The following is a 16,623-nucleotide window of genomic DNA, read 5'->3' as shown; positions in this document are numbered from 1 at the left end:
AGAACTGTAGAAGTAAATAATACACAATACTGTATTTCTGTTTACGACTTTCAATGCAACTTAAATGAATGCGTTGGTCATGTAACTTAAATTAAAGTTACAGCGTCTCAGAAAACTGTACTCAATTGATTTTTGCTTTATTTCACTTTAAATATCATTATGATTTCGTTTGTTATTCTCAAAACATCAAGCGGTACATCTACAAGATGTCCATTAGACCGATACTACTATACGGGCACAATGCCTGGCAGCATACGTATAGAACACATCTACGTCCACTGCAGGTGTTGCAAAACAAGGTGATTAGGACCATAACCGGCCACTCCAGGGACACGCGAGTAGCACAACTGCACGAAGACCTGGACCTCCCGTTGCTTGAGGAAGTTAGACGACATCAATCCACCAAATTCTGGAGAAAGAAAGAACTCTCAACCAACCCCACAATAAGAGCAATAGGAAATGCAAACCCACGAAGAAGACTTCACAGAATGCCACGACCCCCGTGAGAGAATCGTAAACCAACAAACCAGCCACAGGGAAAAACACAGGAGGGCGCGACAGTAGCGACTCCACCACCACATATACGTCAGAAAACAAAGCCAAGGAAGACACAAAAGAAATGGAAGGCAGGGGCAATAGCCCGACACTTCAACAAATCAAAACCCGCGAAGACAAGACTGAGACTGAGACTGAGATGTTAAGAAGATGTTAATTATTATGTTATGTTCTGATTATTATTATATTTCAATCTTAATCTATATTTTGTTTAACTATATCTTATATCCGATCATTTTACGTTCAAAGAACAACTATATGAATATCACATACATCTTTTTCAAAACCTTCTTCATGATGCCTAAGTAAATAATTATTAAATTGTAACAAGCATTTAACGGACCCGAAAAAAAATAACTTGCAAATCAAATTTCGAATGTGCCATATCGTCGTTGAAACGTACAAATAAATGAAGATGATGATAAAATTTAAAATAAATATGATAATAATATTGTTATAAAATTAAATATGATATATATGTATATTTATATGAATTGTAATTTTCAAGTATACGAGGTCCATTCGAAAACTCGAATGATTTAACATGTAAAGGTAAACGGTCCAGAATTCTTTTTCTTTTTACTGAGTAAATAAATAAAAAGGAAAAGTCCGTCGAGCGCCATAATATACAATAGTACGTTGTATATTTGTATATTTTTACTACTTGTAAATCCTTATTTTATTAGGGCGTAAGATATTTTAAAATATGTACTAGGCTGATTATGTAATTCGAAGAAGAAAAAGAAAAATGTTAATTATAATATCGATATAAAAAGATATTCATATGTTTTATAGGTTTTAAAATATAGGATTTTGGAATGTCGTTGTCAGGACAACACAAAAAATAAATAAATGGATTTTTATTCAACGGAGTTGGAATTTTAATGGCTCAATAATTTAAATGAACCGTTCTAGCAGCGAAAGGGAGGAGCGAAACTGACATTAGCTATTGCGTTTTTATTGCTGAGCTGTGCCGTTAAGAGAGAGCCAATAAAGCATTCGCTGCACGAGGAAGTTTTGGCTCAGTTCATTCACAAGGGACCATTCCGATTTTGGTGAATTCAGTTGATGAAAATGATTACTGACACTGGATTTAGCACCAAAAGAAACAGAGGAAAAGAGGGTGTTTAGTGGCAAATCGTATACAGGGTGGGAGATAAAAGAGGGCAAAGTGCGAATATAGAACGCAGAAAATGTCTAGACATGCCATGTTAATTTTGAAACGAGTAGAGGGATTGAGGTCAAGTGTTGGATATGAGGAATGCATGTACAGCTCTAGTGTAATGCGAATAAGCGTGAATAAGAGTAATGTGAACAGTGTTTTAACCGCCAATTGTATATAACTGGTTGTGAGAAGAGTCATCAGTGTTACAACCGGCACTAAACACCTTCTTTTTCTCTGTTTCTTTTGGTGCTGAATCCAGCGCTAGCAACTGAATTCACCAAAATCGGAATGGTCCCTTGTCAGTGTTTCACCCTAAGATTACACACGTCACACACATCTTTATACTGTCTTTTAACATACCGTAAGAAGCTATAAGAACTTAATTTCTTCCATATACATACATATATATCTATTTCAAGTTATTTTTTTCCAATATTAATACAGTATATACATAATATCATCATGATAATATACGCTACAGAATCTATAAACAATTTCTTTTCGTACATCTTTTTTCAGTTAAAAACATTACTTGTTTATTAGTACAATCATAAAATATCTTTTAATGTAGCCATTATTTTAGAGGCTAGAATGCAAAAATTTGTAAATACACGATTACATCTCATTCAAGTCATGATACAAATTTCTTCAGGAGATCGTCAACAATTAATGGATTTATATTTACAATTCGTATCATGTCTACGTTACAATATACAGAATTAATTTTGGTACAATGCCTCAAACATCACCAAATACCATCAAAGTTTCCAGTAATAAGAAAATTTTATACAATACAGTCAATTACGATATTGGACTAGTACAAGTTTATTACATACTTGTAGGGCATTATTTTACTATGTCATATTATTGCAAATGCTTTTGACAAAATATAAATAGTTCTACCGAAAGGACGGTGAAAAGATGTTACTATCATGCACAAATGCAACGACTAGTTTGAGAAAACTCAAACCAAACAACAAAATTGAACATTTATAAATATGTTCAAAATAAAACTATTTTTCCAAGAACTCGCCGTTTCACTTGCTTGCAGGCCTCTGGGGTGAAAACTGTGAAAAATAATTTTAATCATGTGCTCTGGCGCTTAGTTCAATAGTTGATAATAATTACAACTCTCGACTAATTTCTTATTTTCACCCGAAACCTCTAGAAATAAGGGAGGGATTTAAAAGTTCATGAAGAAGATTTTATCTAAAAAGAGAAACAATACACACGATTGTTGTACACGCGCGGCTCTGAAAAGTTGACTGAAAATTTGATATTTTGATGTGACATTTATAATCCTAGCCGCTAGAATTCAGGTGATTCATTGAATTTATGTTAGTTTGATTCATAACTTCAGCACATCAATCCAGAACTTATAATAATTAGTAACGACTTTGACTTAATAGGTACCTCACATATAACTAATACATCCAAGTGATTCAATGGTACACTGTATGCGATAACCACTTGTCTTTAGCTTTTAGCAAAGGTAAAAAAAAATGAAATGAAATCTTTGAGTTTTACGTCCCGCGGTTATGCCGGCTAGGCTAAAGGAGACGGTGATGATGAGTAATGAATGAAATGGTGGAATGAAGAAAGTGGGAGGAAACGGGAAAACCCCGAGAAAACCCACGCACACGGTGTTTGTCCACCACAAAGTTCACTTGGCGGGGACTGGGATCGAACCCGGGACCCCAAGCACCAGAGGTGAACGCTCTACCACTGAGCCACCGCGGCCCCCAGCCTTTTAGCAAAGGTGGTAGCAATGGTTGCTGGTGTTCTAAATAAGATAAATGCAGGTTTCATCACATGAAACTGAATACAGAAACCGCACCTTTTACTCAACCAATAGCTAATGAAACTACAGTATTATTCTTGAGTATCATTTTTGTGACATACTTAGAACCAAACTTGGACATCACTAGCATAGTTTGAAAAATATTTTCTCGCATCTTGGTCACAATACTAACTACACAGAATAGGGTAACTCGTTTCTTGAGTCAAACACAAAATCAAGAAAATATTCTTCACATTATGATAGTCTAGCAAGTGGTCCAAAAACCTGCTTTTTTAAATTTGCCTGTATTACGTAAATATGAAATTTGTGGTATTAAAAATAGTACAACGCGGGGGTAAAATGCACACCTAATACATGCACGTAAGATATAGTGTGATATTTGTGTATTTTGGTTACAGTAAGGTACCTAATCATGATCACACTTTAATATTATATATATATATATATATATATATATATCACGAATCCATATTTAACGATAATACCTGATTATTTTTATAATCAATTATGGATACAAAAAAGATACATTCAGTTATGCTTAAAAAGATACTTTAATTGCATGAACGGTAACTAGTACTTCCTGGTTATTAACCCTCGGAAGACACACTGGGGTGTTTAACACCCCGAAATATTTTTGCTTATTGGTTACTTTTTTATTTTAGGGAAAGGGAAATTTTTATTCCTTTGTAAATTCAGTTGGTATCATTACTTGCAACCACTGACCTTCGCCTTTGTTGGTTGTGCTTTCACGGAATGAAGAGTTCCTGATTTTCAGCTCGTAGGGTGTTACACACCCCAGTGTGTCTGCTGTGTAATACTTGTGGGGTGTTAAGATCTCCTGTGTGTCTGTTGTGTAAAACATTAATTCTACTGTACTTTTGTTTATCTTTGATGATTTGTAATATATAACCATGGATTTAGGAAGTGACGATATCAGGGACTTACTCATGAAAGAGGACACTGATAGTTATAGTCTTGAGGATTTATTTGATGATGATACTGATGAAGAGCCTGATTTTGTGTATGAAGAAAGTGTCAAGTCTGAAGAAGAAGATGCAAATGATAATGCAGAACCAGAACCATTACAAGTTCAGCCACCTTCAACTAACACAAACAAAGGACCAAGAATTTTTAATGTTTCAGTACCACTTGCAAGAGTTAGGAATGCAGCTGCTCGTATTGGAAGAGATGGACATCTGTGGAGTATCCAGGAACCTCAATGAAGAGGCCGCCCGGTTGCAAGAAATTCTATTTGTATTTCTGTAGCCTTCTATTTGTATGGCATTTACTTATAGATTACACGATTTTTGAAGAAATTGTACTAAGAACAAATCAAGTGATACAGAGAAAGATTCAGAAAATCAATATAAAACAAAGTTATCACAACAATATAACGAAAGAAGAACTTTTGGCATTTTTGGGGTTGCTTTTCTTGAGTGGGGCACCACAGAGAGTCGCCTGAACAAATGTGGAAGAACTTTGGTCTGCTGCTTTTGGATCCTCGATTTACCGAGCAACCATGCCACTGAACAGATTTAAATTCATAGGAACCTGCTTGAGATTTGATGACAAAGATACCAGGCAACAAAGACGAGCAACTGATAAATCTGCTCCAATTTGTGATACTTGGGAGCAATTTATAGAAAACTCTATATCTGTATACTCCCTCTGAGTACGTTACAATAGATGAGCAGCTTCTAGGATTCAGAGGACGATGTTTCTTCAGAGTCTATATGAGAAATAAACCCCATAAGCATGGGTTAAAAGTAGTGTCATGAATGACGCGAAAACATTTTATATGCTAAACGCGAAACCATATGTAGGGAAAGTTACACCTCCTAATAGAGAACCAATACCTTCTTACTATGTAAGAACTTTGAGCGAACCAATCCATGGACCCAATAGAAGCATAACGGTAGACAACTGGTTTAGCTCTGTGCCTTTATTTCAGCAAATGCTTCAAGAGCACCAAATAACAATGATTGGAACCTTGAAGTGAAATAAACCAGAAATACCTCCATCATTTACCGCAAAGAAACCACAAGGTACTTCATACTTTGCATTTGACAGTTGACAAGATGCTCGTGTCATATTCTCCCCAAAACAACAAAAGCGTATTATTGCTGTCTGCTATGCATCTAAGCAAGGAAGTTGATGAAGCTAGTAAGAAACTGCAAGTTATACTGTTTTACAACGCAACGAAAGGAGAGACAGATCATTTGACCAATTATGCCATTCGTACACAGTGTCGAGAAGAACTAACTGCTGGCCGCTACAAATGTGGTATGGAATGATGGACCAAAGTGCCATAAACGCCATGATCCTTTACAATTTGGGAATGCAAAACACAAAGATACGAAGAAGGAAGTTTTTTAATGGAGCTATTTTTGTCAATGATTAAGCCATTTCTCCAAGCCTCACTTGAAATTCCAACACTAAGGCGCAGTATCCGCAACGCAATTTGTGAAATACTAGGAGTGCAAAATATTCAACCAGTGCCAACACCCGAAGCAGAACCGGCTCTTCAGAGGCGTTGTAGCTTCTGTTCCCGTACACAAGTTAGAAAAACAAAAAACTAGATACACATGTGATGAACATGTGATACCTGTGATGAACATAGAGTAAAACTTTGCCATGAATGCCAAGACTAAAAATGTCGTGAAAGCAGACTGAAAATGTGAACAAATAGTTTGCTTGAGTACGATCATGTAATGTATCAATTAACCACTTCACCTAAAAGGACGAGTATACTCGTCTTTTTTTAATCGAAAACTTAAAACGACGAGTATACTTGTCCTAGCTTCCGTTTACCCGTTCTTCTTTTAAAAGGTCGAATATACACGTTTTCTAATGTTTCTTTATATTCCACCAGACAGTGCTGCTGAAGAAATCATTTACGAGTCTTACCGGTAGATGTCACTGCAATCTTCTCTACGTAGCGTCCTAGATTGTTTTCGTCAGCGGCAGTGTTTGTGATTAAGCCAATTCCGGCGACTTAATTTTTTCTCGTATTTTCTGATGTGATTTACCTTTCTTGTAACTATGGAAAGAGATGAGGAGTTTGACGTTTAGTTTAGTGATTCAGATAGCTCCGAAGAAAGTTACGAAGAAAGTTCTGGAGAAGGGAGTGATGCATCAAGTTCAAGCGGAAATGACTTTGCCAGTGACAGGCAATGGTGTGAAATTGATACATCTGGACAACTCCCACCTGCTCGCCCGCGCTTTGCGTTCAGTGGTAAACCCGAAGTGCATTTCGAGCCACATGTTGTTGGTTTTATGGTACTTTAGGCAGTTTATTGACGATGATTTTATGGGCATTTTGATGACTGAAACGAACAGATATGCAAGGCAAACAATGGCACAAGAATGGAAAGACACATGGACGAAATGTACATTTTTGTTTCGCTCATTCTGTTACAAAGTATTGTGAAGAAGCCGGCATATCAAATGTATTGGTCAAAGAATCCAATTTTGTCTACACCAATTTTTCGGCAAATTTTACCATACCAAAGATTTCTGCATTTGAAGAGGAATCTGCACTTCTCAAAAAATAGTGCATATGATGCTGAAAGTGATCCACAACCAAAATTGAATAAAATATGGCCAATTTTGGATCTCATATCTACTAAATTTCGAGCTGCTTGCACTCCAGAAAGAGATGTGACAATTGACGAAAGTTTGATGTTGTACAAAGGACGGTTGGGATGGATCCAATATATGCCTCTGAAACGGGCCAGATTTGGCATCAAGTCGTTCATGCTGTGTGAGTCCTCAACGGGGTATGTCTGGTCGCTAATAATATACACAGGGTCTGGCACCAAATTTCATGACGATTATAAAGATCTATCTATGTCGTCACAAGTTGTCATGCCTCTCATGAAACCCCTGCTGAATATGGGATACTGCCCGACTGTAGACAACTTCTATAGTTCTCCCCAGCTTGCAGATATTCTCATATCTAACAGAATATATGTATGGCACTGTGCGCCCAACAAGAAAGGACTTGCCTCCATCGCTTCAGAAGAAGTAACTGAAGAAAGGAGATACTATAACATTCCAACGAGGAAAACTTCTTGCCCTAAAGAGGAAAGACAAAAAGGGAAGTATGTATGTTATCTAGTATTCATAGTGCGGAAATGGAAACATGCAGACAAAGGAACAAAGTCGTTGTGAAACCAGCAGTCGTTTTTGCATATAATGATACCATGGGAGGTGTTGATAGGGTTGATCAACACATTGCAAACAATCCAGTACCACGAAAGAGAGGGAAAAATATTATAAGAAAATATTTTTCCACCTCTTGGAACTAGCTATGTGGAATGCCTTTGTACTCTACAGAAAACATGAATGAGAGAAGACTGGTCTTAATTTTTTATGTTGCTGTTATCGAGAAACTGGTTGTTCAGCATCAAAAAGAAGAATTTTCACCGAAAGCAGCTGGTCGCCTCTCAGCAAAGGCACCACCAATGCGACTTGTTGGCCGACATTTTCCTTCTGCGATTCCTCCCACTGACATGAAACAAAACCCGACACGAAAGTGCAGAATGTGCAGCAGTGTGTGTGATGCTAGAGGAAAGAAGGCTAGACAAGAATCCAGATACATGTGTCCGTACTATGATGTAGCTTTGTGCATTGATCCATGTTTTAGGGCTTATCACACAGCCAGTAACATATAAACAATGGATCTCATATTTAGTGTGTACTTTATATATGCTAGTGTGCAATTATATACAAAAACAATGTTCCAAGTGCACACTAATTGTTATTTCAACTCTCTTTTTGATTATTTTTCTGTTATACAAATACAAATCTCACTTATTTCTACAATTTCCATATTTAATATTGGTCTAATTGCAAGGACGAGTATACTCGTCCTTTTTTATTTTAAGGGCTATTCAAATCCCTGTATCTCATTGTTGAGTTGTCAACAATGAACACTATCACCACCATTTATGTTCTTATGTGAATATTGTAATAAAGTAATAAAAAAATTACATTAAAAATGGAACAACTTTCGGTTGAAAATCTGTATGTTAAGAGGTTAACAGGTATCTTTTTAGGAAATATACTTTACATTATGCATGTTAAGTTCGTTATTACCAACCTAACTCACAAATAGTTTTGTTTTCATATTCGAAATTACCTTGCAAAATTCGCAAAAAATCGCGTATATTTTTATATAATATAAAATTATATAAATATTGGTTAAAATGAAATAAAAATATACAGACTCAAGAGCAATCGGTTAAAGACAAATAATAACTAGTCTAATAATAACGAAAATAATTACAATTTATTCTGCAGTCAATTAAGTGATAGGGGTTTGCAATACCCCAGATTGTCTACTACGTTGGCATTTATCAAGTGTGTCTCCTAAGGGTTAAACCAAGCTATATTGGAACTATTTACTGCCAATACGACACATACCGAAAGTTTCTTTCTAAAACTGCACATAATGATGTCCTGCGGGAAAGAAAACCGAGCACTTTCTTTTTATTTACAGCAGTAGTTCTTACTAATTATTTTGTCAGGAGAACTTTATTGCTGTGTATCAGAGGCACTCACGACAGCTGAATCGAAATCTCAGAGATATTGCAGATGATATAGCTAATTATAGTTCTTAACATGGACACACAAGGCGGCAATTTGTAATAGATACTACATAGTATAAATAAAAGTGAGAAACATATAGCTTTTGTTTGAACTAATTCAGGCCAATGCAGTCAAACTCGGATCCCAATCCAACTGAGACAAGTTTTATGCTTTAGACAGGAACGTCTGTGACACTCGGTGGCAAAATTCTTGTGCCAAAATAATAGGTTTACGGTAGATGCTCATCCAAATCCGGAACGCTGGAAAACTTTTGACCGGAAGTGTATTTAATGTAGTACGGACGGGACTTGGCTTTTTCGTGTATTTTATCGTATGCATATTTCTCAAGGAAGTCAACATACACTAAAAGAAAATAAATGAAGAAATTCACTTCACATTATCGAACCAATACAGTGTAAAAGCCAATGACAAAATTGTACAAATATGAACATTTTATCTCTTCATTTTCAACATGTTTCAAGGCACATTTCCATATAAAAGTTCACTGTTTGCATATAATCATAAGGTAAAGTAAATAACCTGCATGATAATCCTATATTAGCCGTAACACTACGCCAAACTGATATAAAACGATGCTTTTCTCAAAGAACCAGATTCACAAAGTACACTGAATTTTAAAAGTCGAACAATAGATCGTTGCGTATAACAATTAATAATTATACTTTATGTACGTATGCAAGATGATTACAGAAGTTCGAAAAATATCCTTCAAAAATCCTAAATTGAAATCTACATATATCAATAAATTGTTACTTTATGTAGAGCATTACTTGTACATTGATAAAATATTAGAATACATTTCAAAAATTAACCTTTCTTGTTGAAGTAGAAGTAAGTTTGTTATTTTTCACGGTATTAAAATTATACTTTATCATTCGTAGTTCTAATAACGAGACTATCGTGGTTTAAAGCATGAAAAACTTAACTCTTAAGAGTATTTTGTCTGGCATTGAGTCACTGAAATATTTATGGCACACACAATAAAACAGTTCTATTGAAAATAACAGTTCTGCAATGTAATGCTGGAAATTAACTTGGGTACATTTTCAATAAATATATAATAAGCCATCATCATTTCGACGTACACTGCTTTATATATAATTGTCAAAACCCAAAGATGGAATACCAAGTGGTCTGTACTGAACATAAACTCCAGCTGACGATCTAATACTCTTGTTTCAGATTCGCATGATCAGTTCCAACGGAAGATGGAAACATTACTTGTATCTTAAATCTGCAAAGTTATTAAATGATGATCTATTATCTCTAATAGATATGACACTTCTGTCACGCTTTATTCGCCGAAGACTGTGAATATATGAAACTAATAACAGACAATTACGCTGACTAGCCTTTACTATTGTTACTAAATATCAGGGTATTCTTCTGTTACACATGTATCTTGAAACCTTGATTGGCTACCGTTTTTGAATTTCTTTACAATGTTATACTTCAAGTGCATTACAATCGCTGTTTTGCAAAATCTGCCTTTTTTTAGAGATACTTACTAATGTGAATGACTCGACTTGAAGAAACTTTATTTAAGATTACATATTGTATGCAATAGAAGTATGTCATTTATTACTTATTCGACTATGTCATTTATTACTCATTCGACATGAAGTAACAATTGATACTTTGCTCAAGCAGGCCACTACTAAATGACTAACTCAAAATATTCTGATTGACCTAAATCCAATCTGGATCCTAATCAATCCAAATATTGTCAATGCGCAGGGAAGCCATTTGTAAATCAAATAAAATCCTTACCGTTATTACTTCCACTATTTCATAAATTAATATCAACCACACGAAAGATCAGGTTGTTTGATGCTGATCAGTTTAATTTTAGGAAAAAAAAAAAAAAGCATTTTATTTTTTTCGCTTGATTTTCTGAATCCAACTGGCTGAATAATGAATAGCACCTCTTAATTTTTAAATTTTTTTTTTTTTTTTTTTTTTTTTTACGTCAATCTTCAAGTAATAATGTGTTCACCATGAGACTGATAAAAACCGAAGCCTTAGAGCCAACGCATATAAATCAAATAAATAAATACATAAATAAGTAAATAAAAATATAACAAATCACATAATTCATTTTAATTCTGAAGTGACACAGTGGTGGTTACCCATCACACATTCTAAAATTACAAGTATCAAAGTTTCTCTTAAATACTAATTAGAACTTCATACATTAAAGATCTTATCTAGGAACTAAATACATCTTAAATAAAAGTTGATAACCGTTTCTTTTCACAAGTCATGCACAACTTTTTAACACTTTTCAAAATAAGGAAAGAATGCAAACATTTTCTCGGTGTATTTTTGATGCTACCTATTAGCAAGTAGTACATATTTACATGAATTATTAGTTAATAGCAATGAACCACTGAATAATACGAAGCATCTCGAAAACGATATCTCATTACCTAATATTTTCAAATACGTTCTTTACTTCTTGAGGTCTGCAATATTTTGAAGAACGTCAAAATGCAGTGACAAGATTATTAAACAATCATTATTCAGTATTCCCAGTTATTTAGCACACTATTTAGGTAAGAGTAATTCTCCAGTCAGTAGTACAGATACGATTTAAGTATGGAAGAATGTACATGTAAAGAATTCAAAAACTGAATCCACTTATACTTACCAAGATATTCGGAAATTAAATTATCAAAATTATAATATTTGCATTCAATCGTCTCTGGTTTCAAGTGCACTCTAGCGACAGAACAATAAGTAATACCAGTTGAAGTTCACCTTAACAATAAGTCATTACGCCACAAAAATTGTAGCTGCAGGTGACCTAGGGGGTTCTACACAGATCTGTATAACATACTGGACCAGAGTTATTTTTAATGGATACTTTGTTGCATAAGTTCAAACTGAGATATAAATCGGCTGAAACGTATTACGCTATAGTAAGAGCATGGAGGATACACTCAACTTCAGAACGGACGGAACGAATGTTCAAAAATTTTGTGCTAGAAACCAGAATCACCAAGAGAAAGGCTGAAGATGCACATCAAAGGTGAGCAACGACGCTTTAAAGGAGTATGTGAAGGAAAATCCACACAGTTTTTCCTGTACATAGTTACTAACAGATCGTACGAAATACATTTTACAAAATAAAAATGTACTAACTTTGTTTGTATTCCTAAGAACCACGAATCCTCTGCATAATATGATTTACGCTACTATGAACCTTGACAAAGGAAAATAGACTAATTTATCCGAAATACAGGAACTACTACAGTCTATATATATATATATATATATATATATATATATATATAGAGAGAGAGAGAGAGAGAGAGAGAGAGAGAGAGAGAGACTGACTGACTGATTGAGTCTAAGACCATGAACCAACCAACGTTATTTATAGAAGGATTCACCGTTAGGTGGTATGTCCGAGTCAGGCAGACTGCCTGTACGGTCATCTGACCGTAGTGAGATGCGAGACAGCGACTCAACTGCAAGCAAGGCAGACAGGAAGAAATTCCGAGGACTGTTTGCGGGTAGTAAGAGCAAGGAGGAGAGGAGTAGTGATACTCCACTTTTTTTCTGCTGAGGCTGCTGGTGTTTCTGGCTACTCAGGCTCAACTGAGGTTGATGCCAGCGAACAGACATCGCGCACCGACGACGACATTGGCAGTGAAGAGGATGAAACGGTACACCCCCTTGATATATGGAGAGAATTGGAAACTTTTGGACAGACGAGCGCATTTGTGACAAATAGGTGTGATTGGACGATTGACGCTCAGAACCAAAAACTAACATCAACGTAACAGAGGGTGTTAGAGTGGGTAGATGACCCAGTTGTAGTCAATGCCCACAGACTCCACAGAGTAGAGGCATATGTAAAAGACGTCTCCAAGAACCGAATCTCAGCTCTAACTGTTCTGACGAGGGGTATTAGGCTGCTTAGAGACGCAGAGCGAGCACATAAAGAGATGTTAAGTGTTCAGGAAAAGGTCGAGATGTATCTGCAGCACATAGATGAACGTAGTGCTTCAAGTGTATCGGGACCAGCTATAACTAACACATGGCATGAAGAACTGGTGTGCGCATGGCGTCAGAAGAACTTACGGCTTGATCGCGGTAAGTTTGCTCCGTCCAGCAAGTTTACATGGTTGGAGGATGAACGAACAGCAGCGGCGATGGCTTTATTAGTCTTAAGTCCAGATAATGTGTTGAGAGTGCAGTGTAAGACACTCCTAGCTTTTGCAGGATGTGATATAGGAGAGTTATCTACCATGCAGGAAGACACTGTGCTGAGAGAAATCAGAGATCGTAGCGTCTTAGGAGCGTATAAAATATTTGTCTGGTTACTCTTAAAGGAAAGGGACATAGGACATGGCCGAGTGAATGCTAATGCCTGCATATGCCGTAGGGCAGATGTAGTTGATGGTAGCATGAATATTAAAACACACTCGTGCCCCGTCGCTTTAGCCATATCTAAGGCATTGCCCGATGATGTCAGTGTTCCCAGTTTGAAGAAGTTGTTTCAGACGACACGAGAGTCAACACCTATAACACACCCCACTTTAACCAAGAAAATCAGTGCCTCAACAAGTGCGTTGTCTAGTTTAAAACGCTAATTGTATTAGAGGTTACTGATTATGGTGAGGATGAGTGTGACGATGGCCAAGGGCCTAAGCACCAGCGATGGACCACGGCTGATAGTCAACAACTGGAAGTAAATGACGTAGGTAAGTGGCTAGACAATAGCAATGGTACTGTTGCTGTTAATTTGTTGTATGCCGCTTCTGGGCACAATGATAGTGACGAATTAGTAATAATGGAGTTGAAGGACATACAGATAGTTAGAAACATTCGATAGGAAGTTATTGAGTCACGCAATAAATATGAGACTCCTTAACTGACGAAAAGAATTCTTCAGGCTTTGCGTGGTTATCAGCCAGTCATTGAAAAATGAAATGAAGTGAAATCTTTAAGTTTTACGTTCCACGGATATGCCGATTAGACTAAAGGAGACGGTGATGATGAGAGATGAATGAAATGGTAGAATGAAGAAAGTGGGAGGAAACGGGAGATCCCCGAGAAAACCCACGAGCACGGTTTTTGTCCACCACAAAGTCCACACGGCGCGAGCTGTGATCGAACCAGGGACCCCAAGTACCGGAGGTGAACGCTCTACCGCTGAGCCCCCGCAGCCAATCATTGAGATTGCACATTCCAATCGTATATGGGAGTGTGAATGATTTACCTGCAAAAGAAATAAAACAGAAAGACCTCTCTCGCAATACTAAGTTACCGGACTTAACGTTTATGGACTTTTTCTCTATGAATTTTCCTTACATACAGAGTTCACATATTATGATCAATTTCAAACTGTGCAGAGTTTGAGACAGCATTTCAAATGCATTTTGTAATTCTCGAAAAGGTTGGAAACATCTCACATAAGATTCAATAACAACTTCTTTCATTACAAAATATGATGAAACCTGGCATGTTCAATCTAAAATATTACTGAAAGATGACGTGAATGAATATTCTATTCTCAGATATTTTCTTATACTTTTAATTCAGATTCCACGTATTATGAAAACACTTAACTGATATCTGCCGTATCCATCACATACCAATCACAGACACGTTTACTTCAGGAAAATACTATTAAGATTTTACGTTTCTGAGAGATTATTTTGATTAAGGATACACCTCCTCTTTTTAAAAATTCGGTTATATAATTTGATCGTGAAAACCAATTTAAAAATGGATTTGAAAATGCTATTTATATAAATGTAATTACGTATATTATTTGAATTACTTACTACATCATAATACTAAAGCGTAATTTATATACAGACACGTTCAAAAATTATTTTTCTTAATATATATATTACTATAGTATTTTTCTGTTTTAAATGGCATTATCTTTAACTAGTTCAAGTAACAGGAAGATATATCTGAATGTAATTTATCTATTCAACAGTTACTGGGTAAAGACTATTAGAATCAATTTTTGCACGTGACTGTACAAAGGAAAGAAGTATTTTGTATCTCTATATTCAAATAGATACAGGGATAATCATAATATAATTATAAGTACTGGAACTGTCATTTCCTTTGTCAACTGGAGCTACATCTAGTGTTTTCTTTTTGCTTAAAGTAAAAAAAAGAAAAACCAGAAACGACATAAATATCCATCATTTTATGGAAAGCTTCCCATTCATAACCAGTCATGAGTTAAAAATATCAATGATTAGGAAGGAACTTAAACATATGAAAAAAAAAAAAAAAAGTATATTGTATTAGGGAATATAGCAAATACTGGACAGAAAGCTTTCAGAAGATTTTCTTTCCTTCTTTCTTTTTCTAAATACTATACGCTGATTAACCTCTACGGAATTAACCACTCTCGCTCCCTGAAACCCATTACAAATGCATTTACTTCTCCTCCCAATAATTGCCCTCGAGCAATGTAATAAAACGAACTGTACATACATAGACTATACTTCTTTTCAATTTCATAAATTTGTATTATAATGCTCACAATTTGTATAATAATGCTCTATTCCTTTCTTTAATAACTTCTGACTAAACAAACCAATCACAATACAAAATCTTCTTTATACCAAATTAAATACCTTCTTTAAATTACAGCAACTGCACTGAAATCGGTCGTCTATTCAGAAGTTACTAGAAACACTTTCAAACACAGAAAACAGGAAAATGCTTATCACATTTTAATCTCATTTGATGAGACAAATTTTACCTTATGATTCAATGGGTAAAATTTTCACATATTCTGTGAACATATTATGTTGTGTTGTAATAAAAAAAATAAATAAATAAACACTTTTCATGAATACTGTAAGTTATCATAATCTTGATATTACGATTCCACAATTATTTTGTTTAAGAAAAAAAGTTCTCGTGTGCAAGGTGTGATCAGAATATATTTTGTGGAATGTTAGAAACTTCTGAGATAGAAAATTTATGTCAACTGATTTCTTACTATTGTTCAAACTATATATAAATAAGTCACCAATTTTCTGAAACAGTCTTTTATAATATTCACACAATACCTGTACATCTATACAAAGTTTTTATATACATTATGACAGTCTCTTTACTCTTTCCCTCGCCATCGTTATCAAATTTTGGGTATTATTGAGGAAGAAGTTGAACTATAAAAAAGAATATAAGCTGCTGGGGATCTGACATCTGATGTGTCTATTTCTGAAACATCTGTATCATCGAACTTGTACCACCTACAAAATAAAATAAAGTCAAGATTAACATGAAAAAGTAACAACTTCTCAGAATTATGTTATCATTAGGACAAGTCTGTCTTAATCTGTGGTTCGCAGGTCCAAAAGAAGAGGATTCTCATTTCTATCAGAAGTATGGAGGATTTAAATATTTACTAACTAGCATCACATTCTTTAAACTGACAATTTTCCTTGTGTTTAAGAGAAAATTGTACATTACTATTTTTAATGCTAATAAGTAAGCCTAC

The 16,623-nt window shown here is 35.3% G+C and overlaps 2 protein-coding genes across 6 annotated transcripts in view; one reads left to right on the top strand and one right to left on the bottom strand.

Moving 5' to 3' along the window:
- LOC145668376 (uncharacterized) overlaps positions 1–16,623 on the top strand; it is a 233,494-nt gene that overhangs the window by 71,288 nt on the left and 145,583 nt on the right. The gene's annotated exons all lie outside the window — the stretch shown is intronic.
- Usp8 (Ubiquitin specific protease 8) overlaps positions 2,129–16,623 on the bottom strand; it is a 135,736-nt gene continuing 121,241 nt past the window's right edge. For all 5 annotated transcript variants that reach the window (XM_081736156.1, XM_081736157.1, XM_081736155.1 and 2 more), the window contains one exon: positions 2,129–16,375. In XM_081736156.1, the coding sequence (XP_081592282.1) occupies positions 16,258–16,375 (118 nt within the window). In that variant the 3' untranslated portion in view covers positions 2,129–16,257. The remainder of the gene's footprint in view (positions 16,376–16,623) is intronic.

The sequence above is a fragment of the Thermobia domestica genome, chromosome 13, assembly GCF_964235325.1.
Source record: "Thermobia domestica chromosome 13, izTheDome1.hap1.1, whole genome shotgun sequence".
NCBI lineage: Eukaryota > Metazoa > Arthropoda > Insecta > Zygentoma > Lepismatidae > Thermobia > Thermobia domestica.
This window is presented reverse-complemented; position numbering and strand designations above follow the sequence as displayed.